At 32.8% G+C, this 17,909-nt stretch overlaps 2 protein-coding genes across 4 annotated transcripts in view; one reads left to right on the top strand and one right to left on the bottom strand.

Annotated features, from left to right (window-relative positions):
* Positions 1-17,331, top strand: part of LOC139490863 (extracellular matrix-binding protein ebh-like) — a 70,838-nt gene extending 53,507 nt beyond the window's left edge. For all 3 annotated transcript variants that reach the window (XM_071277943.1, XM_071277944.1, XM_071277942.1), the window contains 4 exons: positions 4,987-5,140; positions 7,615-7,681; positions 11,934-11,988; positions 14,710-17,331. In XM_071277943.1, the coding sequence (XP_071134044.1) occupies positions 4,987-5,140; positions 7,615-7,681; positions 11,934-11,988; positions 14,710-14,842 (409 nt within the window). In that variant the 3' untranslated portion in view covers positions 14,843-17,331. The remainder of the gene's footprint in view (positions 1-4,986; positions 5,141-7,614; positions 7,682-11,933; positions 11,989-14,709) is intronic.
* LOC139490864 (uncharacterized) lies at positions 44-4,799 on the bottom strand. Its single transcript, XM_071277945.1, has 2 exons — positions 3,850-4,799; positions 44-184 (listed from the first exon to the last, which is right to left on the bottom strand). Exon 1 carries the CDS (start codon positions 4,646-4,648, stop codon positions 3,854-3,856), a length of 795 nt encoding a protein of 264 aa, XP_071134046.1. The 5' UTR covers positions 4,649-4,799; the 3' UTR covers positions 44-184; positions 3,850-3,853.
* Positions 17,332-17,909: the final 578 nt, after the last annotated feature.

Here is a 17,909-nt window from a genome sequence, read left to right as displayed (position 1 = left end):
CTCATTCTATATAAAGAATATAAAGAAACAACAAAGACTAATATGGCAGGAGGTACACACCAAACAGTTTTAATATAACATTTTTTCAAAATACATGTATACCGTGCAATCGAATATTAAAGTCCATACATCATGCGTCATTATATTATCTATATAATCATCTGAACTGTGCTCATACTAATATCTACAAAAACAAAATACAAAGAATTAGGATTTATACAAAGCATAATATTACAATCTAAATGTAATAAAGTTGTCGAACAAGTTTGGTGTGTGAAATCTCGATGAAATGAAAAGGGCGCGTAAAACAGTATATAAGGTCCGAAAACCGAATTACTCAGTATTCCGCGGCAGAAATAGGACGAAATCTCAAAACGAAAAGAAATATAATTATGTTCTACCTCGCTATGCTCGTCCGAACATAAATTATTTCTCATTCTATATAAAGAATATAAAGAAACAACAAAGACTAATATGGCAGGAGGTACACACCAAACAGTTCGACAAAACAAAGGAAATATGTGTAGATGAGTATAAATAAAATACAAAAATAGCAATTTACAAATTCAAATTATTGGTAACAGATAACCTGTTATATAAATTTTCTTTTATGTAACCGTCTTTTGAAAGATCTGATTTCCATCGACCGTGTGCTTTTAATAATCTTTCTGGTATTCTATTATGAGCTGCCTGAGTCACGCCTCCACTTCTCAAACTATGAAGGCCAAATTTACTTTTATCAAAACCTGCTTGACACAAAGCATCTAAAAGTAGCTCTCTTGCTCTAGTGTATGATATAGGTTTGTTAATTTTGCATAACGCATAACTATTTTTACTTTTTAAGAAAGTAATTGCTCTAAATACATATTCGCTGGAAATCACAGAAATGTTTGTTAATTTTAAATATCTCTCTAACGTTGTCACTGGACACAAGTCCGTGTTGGTTCTAGCGATACAAATAGTGTTACCCTGTCTATACACATCGGTTTTACTACTTTCTATAATAATTTCTAGATGAGATTTCTGAAAAGTTAAATTTGATGCTTTAATATTTGCAATCTCACTGAAACGCATAAAACCGGCATATCCCAACAGCATCAAACAACATATTCTTAAATTCTTAATGTTATTCAAATCTTCATAATTATTGAAAACTTTTTGTAAAATTTCAGCTGTAATTGGTTCTTTTTTATTAACGGGCTTTGATAAAATTCTGGTTCCTCCTTCTAAAATCAACTGCAAAAATGTTTCAGAAAACACTGAATTGTACAAGTTAAGCTCATGCTCCCATTTAATTGCGTAATAAGCATTTTGTAAAACTGAAGAAGATACTTCCAGCTGAATTAAATATGATAAATAAAGTGCAATGTTAGCAACTGACGATGGTAACGCACATAAGTCATAGTTTGTGCACCAAATGTTAAATTTTTTAAAAGCGTAATCATAAACTTTTATAGTGTTTTTACTTTTGCTGGACATAACAATACGGGGTAGTTTATCAGCGAGGTTGCGTAAACAGGGATTTTCAAAAGAATTCAGATCCTTCCAGTGAGAAAAATTAAACCGAACCTGAAAGGAAAAGAAAGCAATTAAAAAAAAAAAAATACCTATTGTATTGCGCCAATTATCGTATCTTGTAAGGGTCTCCGTCACGGAGTTGTCAAATCTCGTCACAGTAGATATAGTCCCATCACGGGAAAATAAACGAAATCCCATCACGGGAACGTAAACAAAATCCCATCACAGGAATAATATATTCAGCTATAAACACCCATAACAGGTTAAGAATATCAATACCCATCACGGGTTATTACAATGACTGAAATAAACTCCCATCACGTGAAAATTAATACTAGTATATAATTGCCGTCAGCTCCTGAAATCTAACCTCAAGACGAGAATGTTAAATGATAATTTCTCAGCGACGAAAATACTATTAATATCGGAACCTTTTTGAAAAAACTTCTTGGGTTTTGCGTACTCGATTACATCTTTCACGAAGTATTTAAATCTTTGATCATTAAATGACCACAATAAAGGCCAAAAAGGTGAAGATGTCCATTTCGGTATGGCTAAAGTGCCTTGACCTTTACAGGTAAACAGGTGTGAAATTGATCTACTAATTAATTTTACAGGTGGTACAATCCAACAGTTAAATTCTGACCAATTTTGTGCGAAAGCGTCTACTCCACTGGTCCCGGGGCACCAATAAGGAGAATAAAAATTTTCCAACTTTCGGTTATTGCTGTCTGCAAATAGGTCGCACGTGTATGGGCCCCATGCTTTATTAAAATAATTAAAATATAAATCGGATACAAACCAATCATCAAAGTCAAAAATTTTACTGTAAATATCAGCAATTTGATTTTGATTTCTAGGTATCCATTCTACTTCTAGGGAAATGCTGAATTTTAAACAAAAATTAAAAATGTCAATTGCAATATCTTGTAATTCAGAGTTCATGCTGCCTGCCTTTATAATTCTTACTACGTTCTGATTATCAGTGTAAACTTTAACTAAACGATTGCTGAAACGTTGAACCAAAGAAGATAAAGTAATAAAGACGGCCTTTAATTCTCTATAAGTCGAACTTTTAGCTGCTTCTATGTTAGACCACATCTTATGAACTACTTGATGAACTGTCTCTACTATAAAACCAGCACATGCATAACTGCTAGCGTCTGTATACACTATTCTGTCGGGTAGATAGGTTTGTTGGAATAGATTTTTTCTAGGTAAAGTATGACAATTATTCAACCAAAAATTAATTTCCTGCTGTGCTTTTAATGTTAAAATTATTCTTTCTTCCCAAAAACGAGAAGTAGCAACCAACATCATCATATTTCTACTCATGATCCTACAAATATTACCTAAACTAGGCATGAAAGAAATAATTTTCCCTGTAATTCTGGCTAACTGTCTTGCTGACAGCGAATTACAGGAAAGTTTTTCTAGGTCTTTTTTAAAACGAAAAATTTTATCTATAGGAAGATCCAAAGTTGAATTATGCAAATCCCATTCGAAACCCAGCCAAGTTAATTTTTGAGTAGGCTTCCAAACGCTTTTTTCTTGGTTAACGAAAAAACCTGCGGATTTAAGATCTAACTGCAAGATATTAGATAAAACTTTACAAGATAGTGCATTAGACTCTACTCCCCAACCATCATCAAGGTATAAAATAACTCTAAGACCCTGCGAACGCCAATGCTTGACGACAGGACGTAAAACTTTTGAAAACACATGTGCTGCTGTAGATAACCCAAATGGGAGAGCTGAAAATTTAAAGTATTTAGTTGTGTTCTGAAATTTCCAGGAAAATCCTAAATATGTCTGATGGTCTTTATGAACGCTCACGTGATGATACCCGCTAGTTAAATCAAATTTAATCATGTATCCGTCTTTAATTGTGTATTGTAAAGCCTCCGCTACACCCTCGAACTTAAATTTCCTTTTTTCTATAAATTGATTGACGTGCCTTAAATCTAAGATCAACCTTTCTTTACCTGAGGCGTTAACTGATACGGTAAGTGGATTGATAACAAAAGGAATGTGATCTTTGCATTCGATAGCTGCCCCCGTTTCTAAAAGCTTACCAATAGCACGCTCCACGAATACTGAATGTTTAAAAGCAGAAGTATTATTGCTCAATATAACTGACGAAGGATTTTCATAGAAAGGTATTAAATAACCGCTAGAAATTACGTTGAGAACAAAATTGTTTGCTTTTAAGATATCTTTCCAAAATGAAAAGTTTTCGTTAAGACTACCAACATAAAATGAGGTTTTTTCTTTAAGTGAATTTTCATACTCATAATCTTGCTCATGTAAATTGTAAAACTGGTACTTAACTGTTTCACTGCTGCTGCTTCTCTGGGGGGTATCTGCCTGCTTTCCTGGGACATTGATAGGCCCAATGACCTTCCTCGTTGCAGTAGAAACAGCGGGTTGCTCCTTTCTTTCCACCAAAGTACTCGTTGGATGTGTAGATGCCTTTTCCACCAGCCGTACTCCTGCTCCTAGATGAGTCTTCTGAATATGTTGAGCTAGGGCGACGAAAAAGATCAGACGTAGCCTTTTCGTCGACTGGGTTCTTGTAATAAGGGTTGGGTCGGTCGGCTTTTGTGTACTTGTCCCTCCTCTTCATTTTCGCTCTGTATTCTGCCTGCTTTAGCCTAGTTGCCTCTTCTGTACTTTCGGTTAACGGGTCGTCCATAAACTCTTCAACTACGTCCCAACCATATTTGTCGGCAATACGGAGTAGCTTGTTCCTTTCTTTTAAAGCTGCTTCTGCTTGCTCCAAGGCTTTAACTGCTGCACCGACAGAACCACGCTCTAGAAAATCTGTCGCTCTGCTAAGTTCGTTTATACGAGCAGTATTGAACTCGTGCTGCCTTCCATTGCCCTCGAATTTAAACTTTGGAGCGATTGATGGTAAACGAGAACTCTTTTCCAGGGGACTATTGCCAATCTTTAAGTCAATTTGTGCGAAAAGTTCTTTCTTGTGTCTAACTAAAGCGGTATCTAATTGACGGGAAAACAAAGAAAGGGCGTCTTCAGGAGAAAATCCTACATGATTACCTGGGTCTGTTTGATTTGGCGGTTCACTATCTCGGGTGGTAACTTCGCGTGGGTCTTCCTCGTCACTCATGTTGAACTAAAGTTGTCGAACAAGTTTGGTGTGTGAAATCTCGATGAAATGAAAAGGGCGCGTAAAACAGTATATAAGGTCCGAAAACCGAATTACTCAGTATTCCGCGGCAGAAATAGGACGAAATCTCAAAACGAAAAGAAATATAATTATTTGTTGCCAAAGGTTAATTCCTTTCATTTCTATTCAAGGGGAGACAACTTTGATTTGCTTCATTTTATTGCATAAATAAATATATTACCTCCCCTGATACCATACTTACTTCAGTTTTTGCTGTTGAAAATAAATTGACAAAATATATTGCAATTTAAATAAATCAATGAAACATTTTATTATAGATTGGCAGACTTTGCCAGAGTGAGAACCCAATTAACAGAAACAAATGAGAGGTTGGAAAAGACATTACAAATGGAGCGAGAACAGCGATTACAGACCGAAGAAGCCCTGTCAGCTGTTCAGGCTAGACTGAGGTGTATAGAGACAGGAGATGAGGTCAGTTACATTCAAGGGGAATCTTAAGCATTACTTTAAAGATTATTTATAGCAAAGTTTATATCTGATGGTTTATTAGTCATATTTCATACCTGCCAACTTTCACGATTTAGGCGTGTACTACACAATTTTGACCCTCTGTCCCAATTACACGATCGTGATCGTGAAAATAGCCAAAAAACACGATTTTAGTAAAATTTACACGAATAATATTTTTGTTCCCGATTTTGAACTTTTGAAAGTTTTCCCAAGGGAGACAAATCGTGTCTGACAAATTTCATCCAATCAAAATTTGGTGATCACGCATTCACCAGTCACATAGTAAACAATCAAAGAATCGAAATTTTGAGTTGTTTTTTTTTTTAGCTTGGGTGTTAAATTTATAAAAATTGGAATCATGATTGGCGAGTTATCACTTGCAAAATAGTTCTGTCACCGCCTACGAAAAAAAAGCGTGTTGCTTCGTGCAAATACTTAGAGAAATGGGAGAATGATGTCAATTACAGGGGCTGGTTGTCTAAATCAACGTTAGGATTGTCACATGCCTTTTGTGAAGTTTGCAACAGAGACTTTAAAGTTGACCACGGTGGCCTTAATGATGTCCCCAAACATTCTAGTACTGCTTGTGATATTGATGTATATAATATATGAGGGTTTGGATGGGGTTAAATGATTAAAGAATATAATGCCCTTAAAAAATGATGATAAGGGAATAACGGGCAAAAAAAAATGAAAATTGGAAAAATGCGTGCATGGTCAAATTTTTTGAAGATTAGAGAAAAAAGAGGTGAATTTTTTGAAGATGAGAGAAAGAAGGGGTGAAAATTAAATGTTTACAGAACAACAGACCCCCCCATTCCAGACACTCATATATTGTTGTTTTTTTGTTATTAAATTATTAAAATTATTACTTTTTTTTTTTATTTCTTGACAATGTATCAGACAAACATAAAGTCATCATACTGGTGTTTATCTCAACAAAAAGAATACAACAATCAAACAATTTAAAAAAAGATAGGTTATAATAGCATCTTCAACTATCACCCCCCAAAAAAGAAGTATGTCAGACACTTTTAGGAGCCAAATCATCACACAAAAAAATGCCACGAAAAATTCTACCCTCAAAAATGGTGCCGCGCACAAAAACCCCCATGGCCATTTTCAAAAGTTGGCAGGTATGATATTTATCAATGTAATCATTGTATCTCTCTTAAGAGTTAACATATCATGTAGTTTTAAAAATATAAATTGTAACTTATTTGTTAATCATTAAAAAAGATAGGTAGTAAACATTGCTAAAGTTCAAATTACAGTACCAACAACATTAAGTTTTTTTTTAGCCTGCAACTTTTGTTGAGCCTGCGACTTTTGTTGAGCCTGCGACTTTTGTTGTTGAAAGCTCGACATAGTTAGCGATCCAGAGGCAGCAGTGGCGGCGTTAGCTAACTTCTTAAAAGCTTTATATTTTAGAAGGTGGAAGAGCTGGATGCTTCATACTTTGTATAAAGATTTCTCATGTTATGAAGTTTCCAGCTGTCATTGTTCATTGTCCTTAACCTCCTTTTCATGGTTCAGTGACTTCTTGAAAAAAAAGTTAAGATTTTTTAAATATTAATTTCTCTTATCATGAGTAATAGGATAACTATATTTGGTATGTGCGTACCTTGCAAGGTCCTCATGCCCGTCAGACAGTTCACTTGACCTCAACCTCATTTCATGGATCAGTGAACAAGGTTAAGTTTTGGTGGTCAAGTCCATATCTCAGATACTATCAGCAATAAGTCTAGTGTATTTGGTGTATGGAAGGATTGTATGGTGTACATGTCCAACTGGCAGGTGCCATCTGACCTTTACTTCATTTTCATGGTTCAGTGGTTATAGTTATGTTTTTTTGTTTTGGTCTATTTTTCCTCTACTGTATGCAATAGATCTACTATATTTGGTGTACGGAAGGATTGTAAGGTGTACATGTCCAACTGGCAGGTGTCATCTGACCTAGGCCTCATTTTCATGGTTCAGTGGTCAAAGTTAAGTTTTTGAGTTTTGGTCCTCATTTCTAACACTATATGCAATAGGTTAACTATATTTGGTGTGGAAATATTTTATGATGTACATGTCGGTCTTGCAGGCTTTATTTGACCTTGACCTCTTTTCATGGTTCATTGGTCAATGTTAAGTTTTCTTTGTTAAGTCTGTTTCTTAGAAACTGTAAGCAATAGGTCAACTATATTTAGTTTATTGAATGATTATAAAGTGTACATGTTTTACTTGTTCGGTTCATATGACCTTGACCTATTTGTCTTGGATCATGTTAAGTTACTGTGATAGTTCTAGAAAAGCTTTATATTTAGGACTATCAACATAATATCAATGATTACCGTAGTAAAGAAGGCGAGACATTTCAGCATATGCACTCTTGTTTAAAAAGTATTCATCATTGATATTAAAGTTAGACTGTATACTTTTACCAACAGTTGAAGATAGATATGGGTGAAGATGACTATGATGATGACAGAATTAGAGAAGAGAGTCCAATGCTTTGTAAGTCTTAAGAATAGAATTTAGCCTAGATCTTAATTTAGGAGAATGTTAAAAGTACCTGAATTTTTCTATTTTATTGTTAATTACATTTAACTTAATGATGTGTAGTATTCCCTTATGACCTCATTCATGTATTAAATTCCATATTACAGCTTGGTTATGTCAAATGTATTTGACCTCTATTTATGACTTTGACCTATATTTCATACATGGTCATTTTGTTCTGACTCTTGCAGTGATATTTTGTTTAATATATATGGAAAAAGGTTAAGACATAAAATTAATAATGGTGCCTGGTGATGATTGATAGCCTGACCCATTTTGGTCTTTCATGAACTTTCTCCAGAGGTAGAATGATGAATTGATATTAGCATTCTGTTCAGGGTTTCATCTGTGTCAATTTTTTCACATCTCTTTTGCCAAACATATTTTTCCCCAACTTTCATTAATTTTTTTTCGAACTAATTTTACTCTTTGCAAACAAGCTAACTTTTAATTTGGAGCTCCATCTATCTGTAATATTGATTCCCAGTGTACATAAATCACACATTTCTATTCCTTCATCAATATTTTGATAAATGAACTCTATCTTAGCATAGAAAAAAAATATTTACATTTATGAATTCTAAATCAAGATCTGCTGAACCAATGCCTCATATGTTTATTATTGGTAGAGTTCCCTTAAGTGGGTACCAGATGGTATGCATGGTTGTCAGGTAAAATAAATCAAATACTGCTTTATTGACTACAACACTTAAATAAACTGCATCTTTTATTGTTCATGTTGACATGATTCTCCGATTAGATCAGCGTCATCAGGACAAAGTATACAAAATTAGAACCCCTAAAGTACCAAAAAATGGTATCTTGTAAGACATTCTCTTTTTCATTGTTATTGGAGTGCCAATAATTTTATTTATATTGAAAACATCAGTGTCTTCAATCTATTTGTTGAAAAAATTCATGTTTCTATTAAGATGAAGGGCTTGAATTAGAATTAAATATTTTTCTTAATTTTGAAGATATAAAAAAAAAAACTTTCTTTTTTGTTTTATTGTCAAAAGTTAAATTGTTAAAAGCAGTGATTCTGTAGTGATTAGGAAGTGCCAACTACTTGTAAAAAAGCTCATTTAAATGACATGTGAGGCCATTTGTACACACAATTTCTTTAAACCATACAATTAACACCTTTTATTAACAAGTTTTTCTAGATAGCTTTCAAATGCTTGTATCTTTTTTCCAAACAGCTGATTATTGATTGTCTGTCAGGATCAAAACATGTGACAAGTTTAAGGTTAAAAGGCTGACTGATAACAAAAAAGTTGGAGAGACTTGAAAAAAAAAACCAAGATGGACGATGTCAAACTGCTATACTTCTTTTGTAAAAAAAACTTTCAGAAATGATTAAAAAAAAAAATTCCCACAATTTTCTATTTTTCACAAGATGTGTAAAATGTTGACCTCCAGCAAAAACCCTGACTCTTTTTATATAGGGTCTGACAGTTATTTGTTATCCGTAACCAGATAATATACAATTATGGCCCGTTGAAGAGGTGAATATCGAAAATTGTCAACACGAGAAGGTTATTTCATTGAGGGCGCAGCCCGAAGTGAAATAACTTTTGAGGGTTGACAGTTTTGGATATTCATCGATTCTTAGGGGCCACAATTGTTTTATTATACCGAACTAACAGTGGAAAGGGATTTCGAACACTTACTAGTCTATATTTTTAACATAACACACAGACTGACGTTTGAAAATACATTTGTGTTCGTTTTTCTCGAATTTACAACAAAAGTAGAATCTTTTTGTAAAATATTGATGGCCCTGAAAAGGACCGTTTATAAGAGATATCATCGGCTGAAGGCACTCTCAGCTCTATTAATGTCCAATGCCATATTTCCTCGTCTCTCGATTGGCTTCTAGTGTAACGTGAACGCTGCCATTTTGTTTATTTACGTCTGTGACGTCATTTTCATGGGAGGTAACTCAAGTACAAGTAAACAAACTCAAAAGGTTATTCACCGCTGGTGTAAATTTTTAGGGTTATTCGTCCTTCCTTGCAATTGAATGAAAATTAACTGAATTATTCCATGTCACGTGATTACGTTTCACCCAATAGAATTGTTATTATATGTAAGGTATAATAATAACCATTATATAAATAACACATAGCTGAGAGGGTTGATAGAGGAGATTGTTACCCCGAGAAAACCTTGTCAACCGTGGCGAAGCCAAGGTTGACAATGCTTTTTGAGGGGTACCAATCTGATCTATCACCCTCTCAGCTATGTGTTATTTAATTATACCCCCGCTTTGAAAAAAAGGGGGGTATACTGTTTTACCTCTGTCTGTCCTTCCGTCAGTCCATCAGTCCATCAGTCCGTCATTCTGTCAGTCAGTCCGTCTGTCCCATGAATATTTTTCGTCACATTTTTCTCAGGAACTACACTACCAGGATTTCTGAAATTTGGTTTCAGGCTTGATATAAGTCAGCTTTACCGTGTGCTGCGTTTTCAGATTCATCACTCAACAACTTCCTGTTTACCAAACACTTGCATGTTTTTACACAATTAATATTATCCACTTGCGGCGGGGGTATCATCAGTGAGCAGTAGCTCGCAGTTTTACTTGTTTATTATACTGAATGTCCTATCATTATTGTCTATTACAGATAACTTTTATTTTAAAAGTATTTTCTATGACGTCACTAACATAACAACGTTACGGGTATAAGAAAGAACAACAAAAGTTAAGCAAGAGGTGTTTTTTTTTTTTTTTTATTCTAACAGTCAAATAATAAAATCTAAGGCAAAATGTAGAACTTAATCATTTTTTATACGCCCGTCAAAATTTTGACGGGACGTATTATGGTATACAAATGTCCGGTGTCCGTCCGTCTGTCTGTCCGGCGTAAACATGTCGCTCCGTAACTTGAGAACGACTTATCTAAATTTCATGAAACTTAATATTGTTGTTTCTTATGATGGTCAAATGATCTGTATACTTTTTGGTGAAAATAAGATTAAAACTTTTTGAGTTACGGCACTTTGTAACTAAAACAGGGGTGGGTTTTTTTTCACATGTCGCACAGTATCTCAAAAACAATTCTTGATTATTGCTTAAAACTTTACACACTTCTTAGTTATATTAATCTTAATATCTGTATACGTTTTGGTGATGATTCAAAATTTCATTTTTGAGTTATTGAGTATTTTGTAAAAAAGGGGGAGGAGTTTTTTACATGTCGCGCCTTATCTCAAAAACGATTTATGATTATTGCTTAAAACTTTACACACTTCATTGTTATATTAATCTAAATATCTGTATACTTCTTGGTGATGATTCTAAATATCATTTTCGAGTTATTGAGTATTTTGTAAAAAAGGGGGAGGGGGTTTTACATGTCGTGCCGTATCTCAAAAACGATTTATGATTATTGCTTAAAACTTTACACACTTCTTTGTTATATTAATCTAGAGATCTGTATACTTTTTGGTGATTATTCAAAATTTTATTTTTGAGTTATTGAGTATTTTGTAAAAAAGGGGAGTTTTTTTTTTTTACATGTCGCGCCATATCTCAAAAACAATTTATGATTATTGCTTGAAACTGTACACACTTCTTTGTTATATCAATCTAAAGGTCTGTATACTTTTTGGTTTGATTCAAAATTTTATTTTAGTGATATTTGTAATAAAGGGTGGGGAGTAGGGGGGGGGGAGGGTCACATGTCCCGCCGTGTCTCAAAAACAATAAATGGTTATTGCTTAAAACTTTCTCAGAAACTATTTATGATTATTGCATAAAACTTCCACACAAGACGTTGGGCATATCATGCGCTCATGGCGCAGCTGTTTATTTAATTACTTGATATAAATTCAATTCATTGTCCTTTAAATTATCGATTTCTGATTGGTTTAGACGAGAGGGTAACATTCAAAAAAATTGTCACCCGCTCAGCCATGTGATAGAGTCAATTAACACCCTCTTATTAGCCAATTAAAATATGACATTTTAACGTGAAGTGTTATAAATAAAATTAACGGATAATTAACTCTCAGGCTCTATATAAATAGAGTATTTATGTGAGCTCTGTTGATATCGACCATGCAAAGGCGGTATAGCCAGTCAAGGTCATTAAAAACTTCCATTTGTTGTCTCTGTTTTTCTAGTTTATTTGATAATACATTACTCTCAATATATTAGAAAGCATTTGAGATTTATCTCCCCTGTTTGATTTATTTTCAGTGAGAAATGATACAACCTATTTCTGCAGAATGACAAGATGGCTGAGAATACAGAAGTATGTATAGTATTTTTGTTGTTTATTCTTAAAACCATATGAAAAAATCTTTCAATTTAATTTTATAATAAAATGCACGAAAATCCTTTAAGCACATACATACACATGGGACATGGAAGATGTAAGACTGTACCTTTTTAGCTCACCTGGCCCGAAGGGCCAAGTGAGCTTTTCCCATCACTTTGCGTCCGGCGTCCGGCGTCCTGCGTCCGTCGTCGTCCGTCGTCGTTAACTTTTACAAAAATCTTCTCCTCTGAAACTACTAAGCCAAATTTAATCAAACTTGGCCACAATCATCATTGGGGTATCTAGTTTAAAAAATGTGTCCGGTGACCCCGCCAACCAACCAAGATGGCCGCCATGGCTAAAAATAGAACATAGGGGTAAAATGCAGTTTTTGGCTTATAACTCAAAAACCAAAGCATTTAGAGCAAATCTGACATGGGGTAAAATTGTTTATCAGGTCAACATCTATCTGCCCAGAAATTTTCAGATGAATCGGACAACCCGTTGATGGGTTGCTGCCCCTGAATTGGTAATTTTATGGAAATTTTGCTGTTTTTGGTTATTATCTTGAATATTATTATAGATAAAGATAAACTGTAAACAGCAATAATGTTCAGCAAAGTACGATTTACAAATAAGTCAACATGACCAAAATGGTCAGTTGACCCCTTAAGGAGTTATTGCCCTTTATAGTCAATTTTTAACCATTTTTCGTAAATCTTAGTAATCTTTTACAAAAATCTTCTCCTCTGAAACTACTGGGCTAAATTAATCCAAACTTGGCCACAATCATCTTTGGGGTATGTAGTTTAAAAAATGTGTCCGGTGACCCGGCCATCCAACCAAGATGGCTGCCACGGCTAAATATAGGACATAGGGGTAAAATGCAGTTTTTGGCTTATAACTCAAAAATCAAAGCATTTAGAGCAAATCTGACATCGGGTAAAATTGTTTATCAGGTCAAGATCTATCTGCCCAGAAATTTTCAGATGAATCGGACAACCCGTTGATGGGTTGCTGCCCCTGAATTGGTAATTTTATGGAAATTTTGCTGTTTTTGGTTATTATCTTGAATATTATTATAGATAGAGATAAACTGTAAACAGCAATAATGTTCAGCAAAGTAAGATTTACAAATAAGTCAACATGACCGAAATGGTCAGTTGACCCCTTAAGGAGTTATTGCCCTTTATAGTCAATTTTTAACCATTTTTCGTAAATCTTAGTGATCTTTTACAAAAATCTTCTCCTCTGAAACTACTGGGCTAAATTAATCCAAACTTGGCCACAATCATCTTTGGGGTATGTAGTTTAAAAAATGTGTCCGGTGACCCGGCCATCCAACCAAGATGGCTGCCACGGCTAAATATAGGACATAGGGGTAAAATGCAGTTTTTGGCTTATAACTCAAAAATCAAAGCATTTAGAGCAAATCTGACGGAGTGAAATTGTTTATCATGTCAAGATCTATCTGCCCTGAAATTTTCAGATGGATCTGACAACCGGTTGTTGGGTTGCTGCCCCATAATTGGTAATTTTAAGAAAATTTTGACGTTTTTTGTTATTATCTTGAATATTATTATAGATAGAGATAAACTGTAAACAGCAATAATGTACAGCAAAGTAAGACCTAAAGATAAGTCAAACATGACAAAAATGGTCAGTTGACCCCCTAAGGAGTTATTGTCCTTTATAGTCAATTTTTAACAATTTTCATAAAATTTGTAAATTTTTACTAACATTTTCCACTGAAACTACTGGGCCAAGATCATTATAGATAGAGATAATTGTAAGGAGCAAGAATGTTCAGTAAAGTAAGATGTACAAACACATCACCATCACCTAAACACAATTTTGTCATGAATCCATCTGCTTCCTTTGTTTAATATTCACATATACCAAGGTGAGCGACACAGGCTCTTTAGAGCCTCTAGTTATGTCTTGCCTGGGATGAAAGTTTTAAAAAGCGAAAGCGAAAAGTCTTCATTGATGTCAATTGTTAAGTTTTATTGCTTCAGTTAGTTTGATCAGAGACATATAAATACATTAGTATACATGTCTCTGGTTTGATTAAGAATTTCTTGTGATAGATCATTGATATTTGATGTAAAAATGCATTAATATCAGTATATGTCAGATTGACTACTATTTCTATACCCATCCCCCTAGGTCATGGTCTTGCAACTTTGAATTAATAAGCAATTTTCTGTGTTAAGGTGGTACCCAACACTTTCACTAAATTTAATTTGGCTCGTTTAATTTTCATAAAATTTTGTCAAAGTATTTACTTTGACAGTCACTTTAACAAAAATATAAAACTTTAAAAATTTTTGAACCAACCGTTTTGTCAGAAAAATTACACTGGTTATATAGCAGTTTGACAAACACCAATTTTGATCATTGAGAAGCTTAACATTCCTTTTACAACACAACGTAATTAAACGTTAAGCTCACTTTACAGAGTTATCTCCCTGTAGTGTTAGGTACCACCTTAAGCTTTCTTCTCAAGTTAATTTGATAGGAACTACTTACAATATACATTAATATTATCTTTAAAATTCTCTTTCTTTCTGTACAAATATTGTAATTAATCTTGTCTTTGTAAACAACAAATGTTAGAAACTAGTAACACATTAAGAATTGTTTGGTTAATAAATTTATGTCTTTTGAATGTTGACAAAGACTGTAAGCTAATTGTCTCCCTTTGATTTTTAGAGAATACTACTGTGTATCTGGCCGACAGCTGACCCGTCTGATGAGACAACGACCTGGTATACGGAAAATGATATGGGTCTACTTCATTTTCCTTCATATAATGATGTTTGCATCTGTATTTGGCTTAATATGAACATATAACTAGTCAAATAGTCATCTTTTAAAAATTTATGACCTGCATAATTATTTATTATCTCTCATTGTAGATATCTATTGTTTTTGTTTTGTAAAAAAAAGTTAAAACTGTATGTTAACCAGAATTGTTGAAAATGAAACATGTGTACATTTGTACATAGATTTGTTGATACCTCTTGCTACAAAAACTATAATGATGCAAAAGTTGTTTTTTATTTTAAATTGTGATATATTGGGCAGCTTTTAAGTTTTGTTTTGTTTTCACATTTTGAGACAAAAAAAGAAAATCTTTGAATTATGATATACATTCCAAATATAAAATTCTGTATAAGTAGATTTAGTACTTACTTACTGATTTTCAGTTTTAATTAATGATGATACTATCTAAGGCTCATGTGTTGCTTTCTCCTTAATAAAAAGTATATAAATTGACCCAAATTGAATACATATAAATATCAAATGCTTTGTAATTGTAGATCTATATAGATTTCAACATGCATGTACATGTATTGTAAGATTTAAAAAAAAACAAAATATGACAATATCACTCATACCTCATTCATGTTTGCTTTTAACTTATTTAATGTTGTTAGTTAAAGGTCTGTATTGCATGTTTTATAAGTTGATGTTAAAAATTAAAATTTAAAAGCTTGCTCAAAATTTGAGATCAAAAATTTTAAAAATAGTTTATTTATATATATTGGTTAACATTCCTAGGAAAAGCACTGTGATAGTTTTCTCAACCTTTTCATGTTGTTTCTATATTTACTCTTAGTTGTTGTTATTATCAGTAATTCTGACACTTTATTTTCATAGAAAGTATTTTTTGTTGGTTAGTTCAAAAAAGATTGTTTTCCCAAACTAAGAAATCATGAATTATGTATTATGTATGTTAATAATTGACATTTCATATTTTTTGCCCTTTTATTTAAAAACTTTGTATATATATATGTATGTAAATGGTGTGAAATGATAATGAATTTGTTTGTATGAAATGATATTTCGGTCATGAATAATCGTTATTTTTTCTTATGTGGTGAAACTATGACAATATTGAATTAAGTGTAAGAAAGTTATTTGAAAGAAAATCTGTTTTTATCATGAATTGCATAAATTTATTTATAGTTTTAACTTTATTTGAATTATAGGTTAATATTAAAAAAATGATTATGTTCAACTATTGCAATTATATCAGTTGTATCTGTAAACCCTATATATAATCAATTAAAATTTAATTCATTTAAATTATTTAGTTATTTATTATACTATGCTCATGTAAAATAAATATTGATCTAAAGGTATTTCAACAGCTTGTCTGTACAAAAACCCATTAAACTATGTACTTAATGATCTTTAATATATCTAATCTTTATTTTTATTGTATATTGAAGAATTATTTTTTTCTGCTGTTCGTTATTAAAGATTATATATGTTTATATAAGTATAAGAAATATTGCCATCCAAACAAGGTAATAATAAAAACTATGGAAAAAGATAAGCAATACTTTTTTTTAAATGTATGCAGATGACTCATTGTCCGACAATATTTTATAGTTTTTAATGACCAACTGTTAGCTTTCAAAAAAGACATAATCTCACATTGTAGTCTTTTTACCCATCCCTATTTCTAGGTATTGTTTTTGGTATTGTTAGCTTTAACTTAATTCTTCCATGTGTTCTAAACATAGGCTTGATAGTGCATTTGTGTGAAATTGCCTGAATATTGTGATAATACTAGTATTCATAACACAGATTTATTTATAGATAACTGTCTTCTGTTAGAGATGCTCAGTTGAAGAATATAAATCTATGTGGTTTTTTTTTTGTGCTGTTGGGTTGCTGTCCCATTTACTGTATACCCTACATTTCTTTTGATTTAAATGAATTAATGATAAATAGTAGCAAGTTATTTTTCAAAAGTTGATGATTTGTATTTATTTTATAGATTGTCATGAAATTGGCCATCATAACTACAAGAGGGAAAAAGGGGAAATGGAATAAATTTATCGTTGGTTGAAAACACTATTAGCTGATTATGATTAGAAATTGAACAAAAAAATATCTTTAATGTTAAAGGGAGATTTTAGATAAGGATAGCAACTCAGAAACACAAAAACACTCCTTTCTTTGATGTAGATTGGTTAGTGATATTTTAAATGGAATTTTATCCTGCATTATTGTGTGAAATATAAATCCATTGTTTCTCAATACATTATTAAATGTATAGGTTGTAATGTTAGTTAGATCTTCATTATTTTCACAAATATTGTCTTCATATTCATTTAATAATTTGAGATTGAAGGATAAGGATAAAAGTGCTACAAATAAAATACATAAATTAGTTATATTTAGTAGAAAAAACAGCATTGTGTATTAAACTGTGGCCATATGTAAATAATGTGTTCAAAAGGTATTACAGTAGTCACAGTTTACGGAACATATCAGTGATAAATATGTGATATCAAATAAATCTTGGGGAAAAACTTATTGTGTTTTGTTTTATCATCCCTTCTCCCATATACAGCCAAACCTGTATATGTAAAGGTCACCCTTGGGACCATAGAAAACTGACCTTACTAGAGAGATGACCTTTAATTTGAGGTTACAAAATGTAAAAGTATTACTACTGTGGAGAAAGTAGAAGGTTGCCTGCCAAGGGTGTTTTTGTGCTAAAACAGACGGAACATTGGGTTATAACTGTAGTGAATTTTGCTTTAATTTGCATTATGCGACTGCTTGCTACTTCAATTTAATTTACTATTTATCATTGCATCCTGTGAATTTGTCTTCTCTTCTCAAATCCATAAAAATTGATATACTTTCTCACTATTATAGTAAAGCCACTTAATTTGGCCTATGAGTTTATTTGTCTCTCTGTACAGTGTTGACTCCAGTTTATTTACAACCCTCTCCTCCTCTAGCACCAGTTATTTTGCCTTCCAATCATCCATTCTATTCAGTTGATTTGGCACATCCCTGTTCTATGATGCATCTTAAAAAAGAGAAAAATATATTACGGGGAAATCAATCTTAAAACCCAATTGACCATCAAAATCAAAATAAGA

This window comes from Mytilus edulis, chromosome 10 (genome assembly GCF_963676685.1).
Source record: "Mytilus edulis chromosome 10, xbMytEdul2.2, whole genome shotgun sequence".
Lineage (NCBI taxonomy): Eukaryota > Metazoa > Mollusca > Bivalvia > Mytilida > Mytilidae > Mytilus > Mytilus edulis.
Note: the sequence above shows the minus strand (reverse complement) of the source record. Positions and strands in the feature narration are given on the sequence as shown.

Excerpts from the sequence above, each read along its gene's own strand:
- LOC139490864 (XM_071277945.1), bottom strand. The coding sequence starts at position 4,648 with ATGAGTGACGAGGAAGACCCACGCGAAGTTACCACCCGAGATAGTGAA.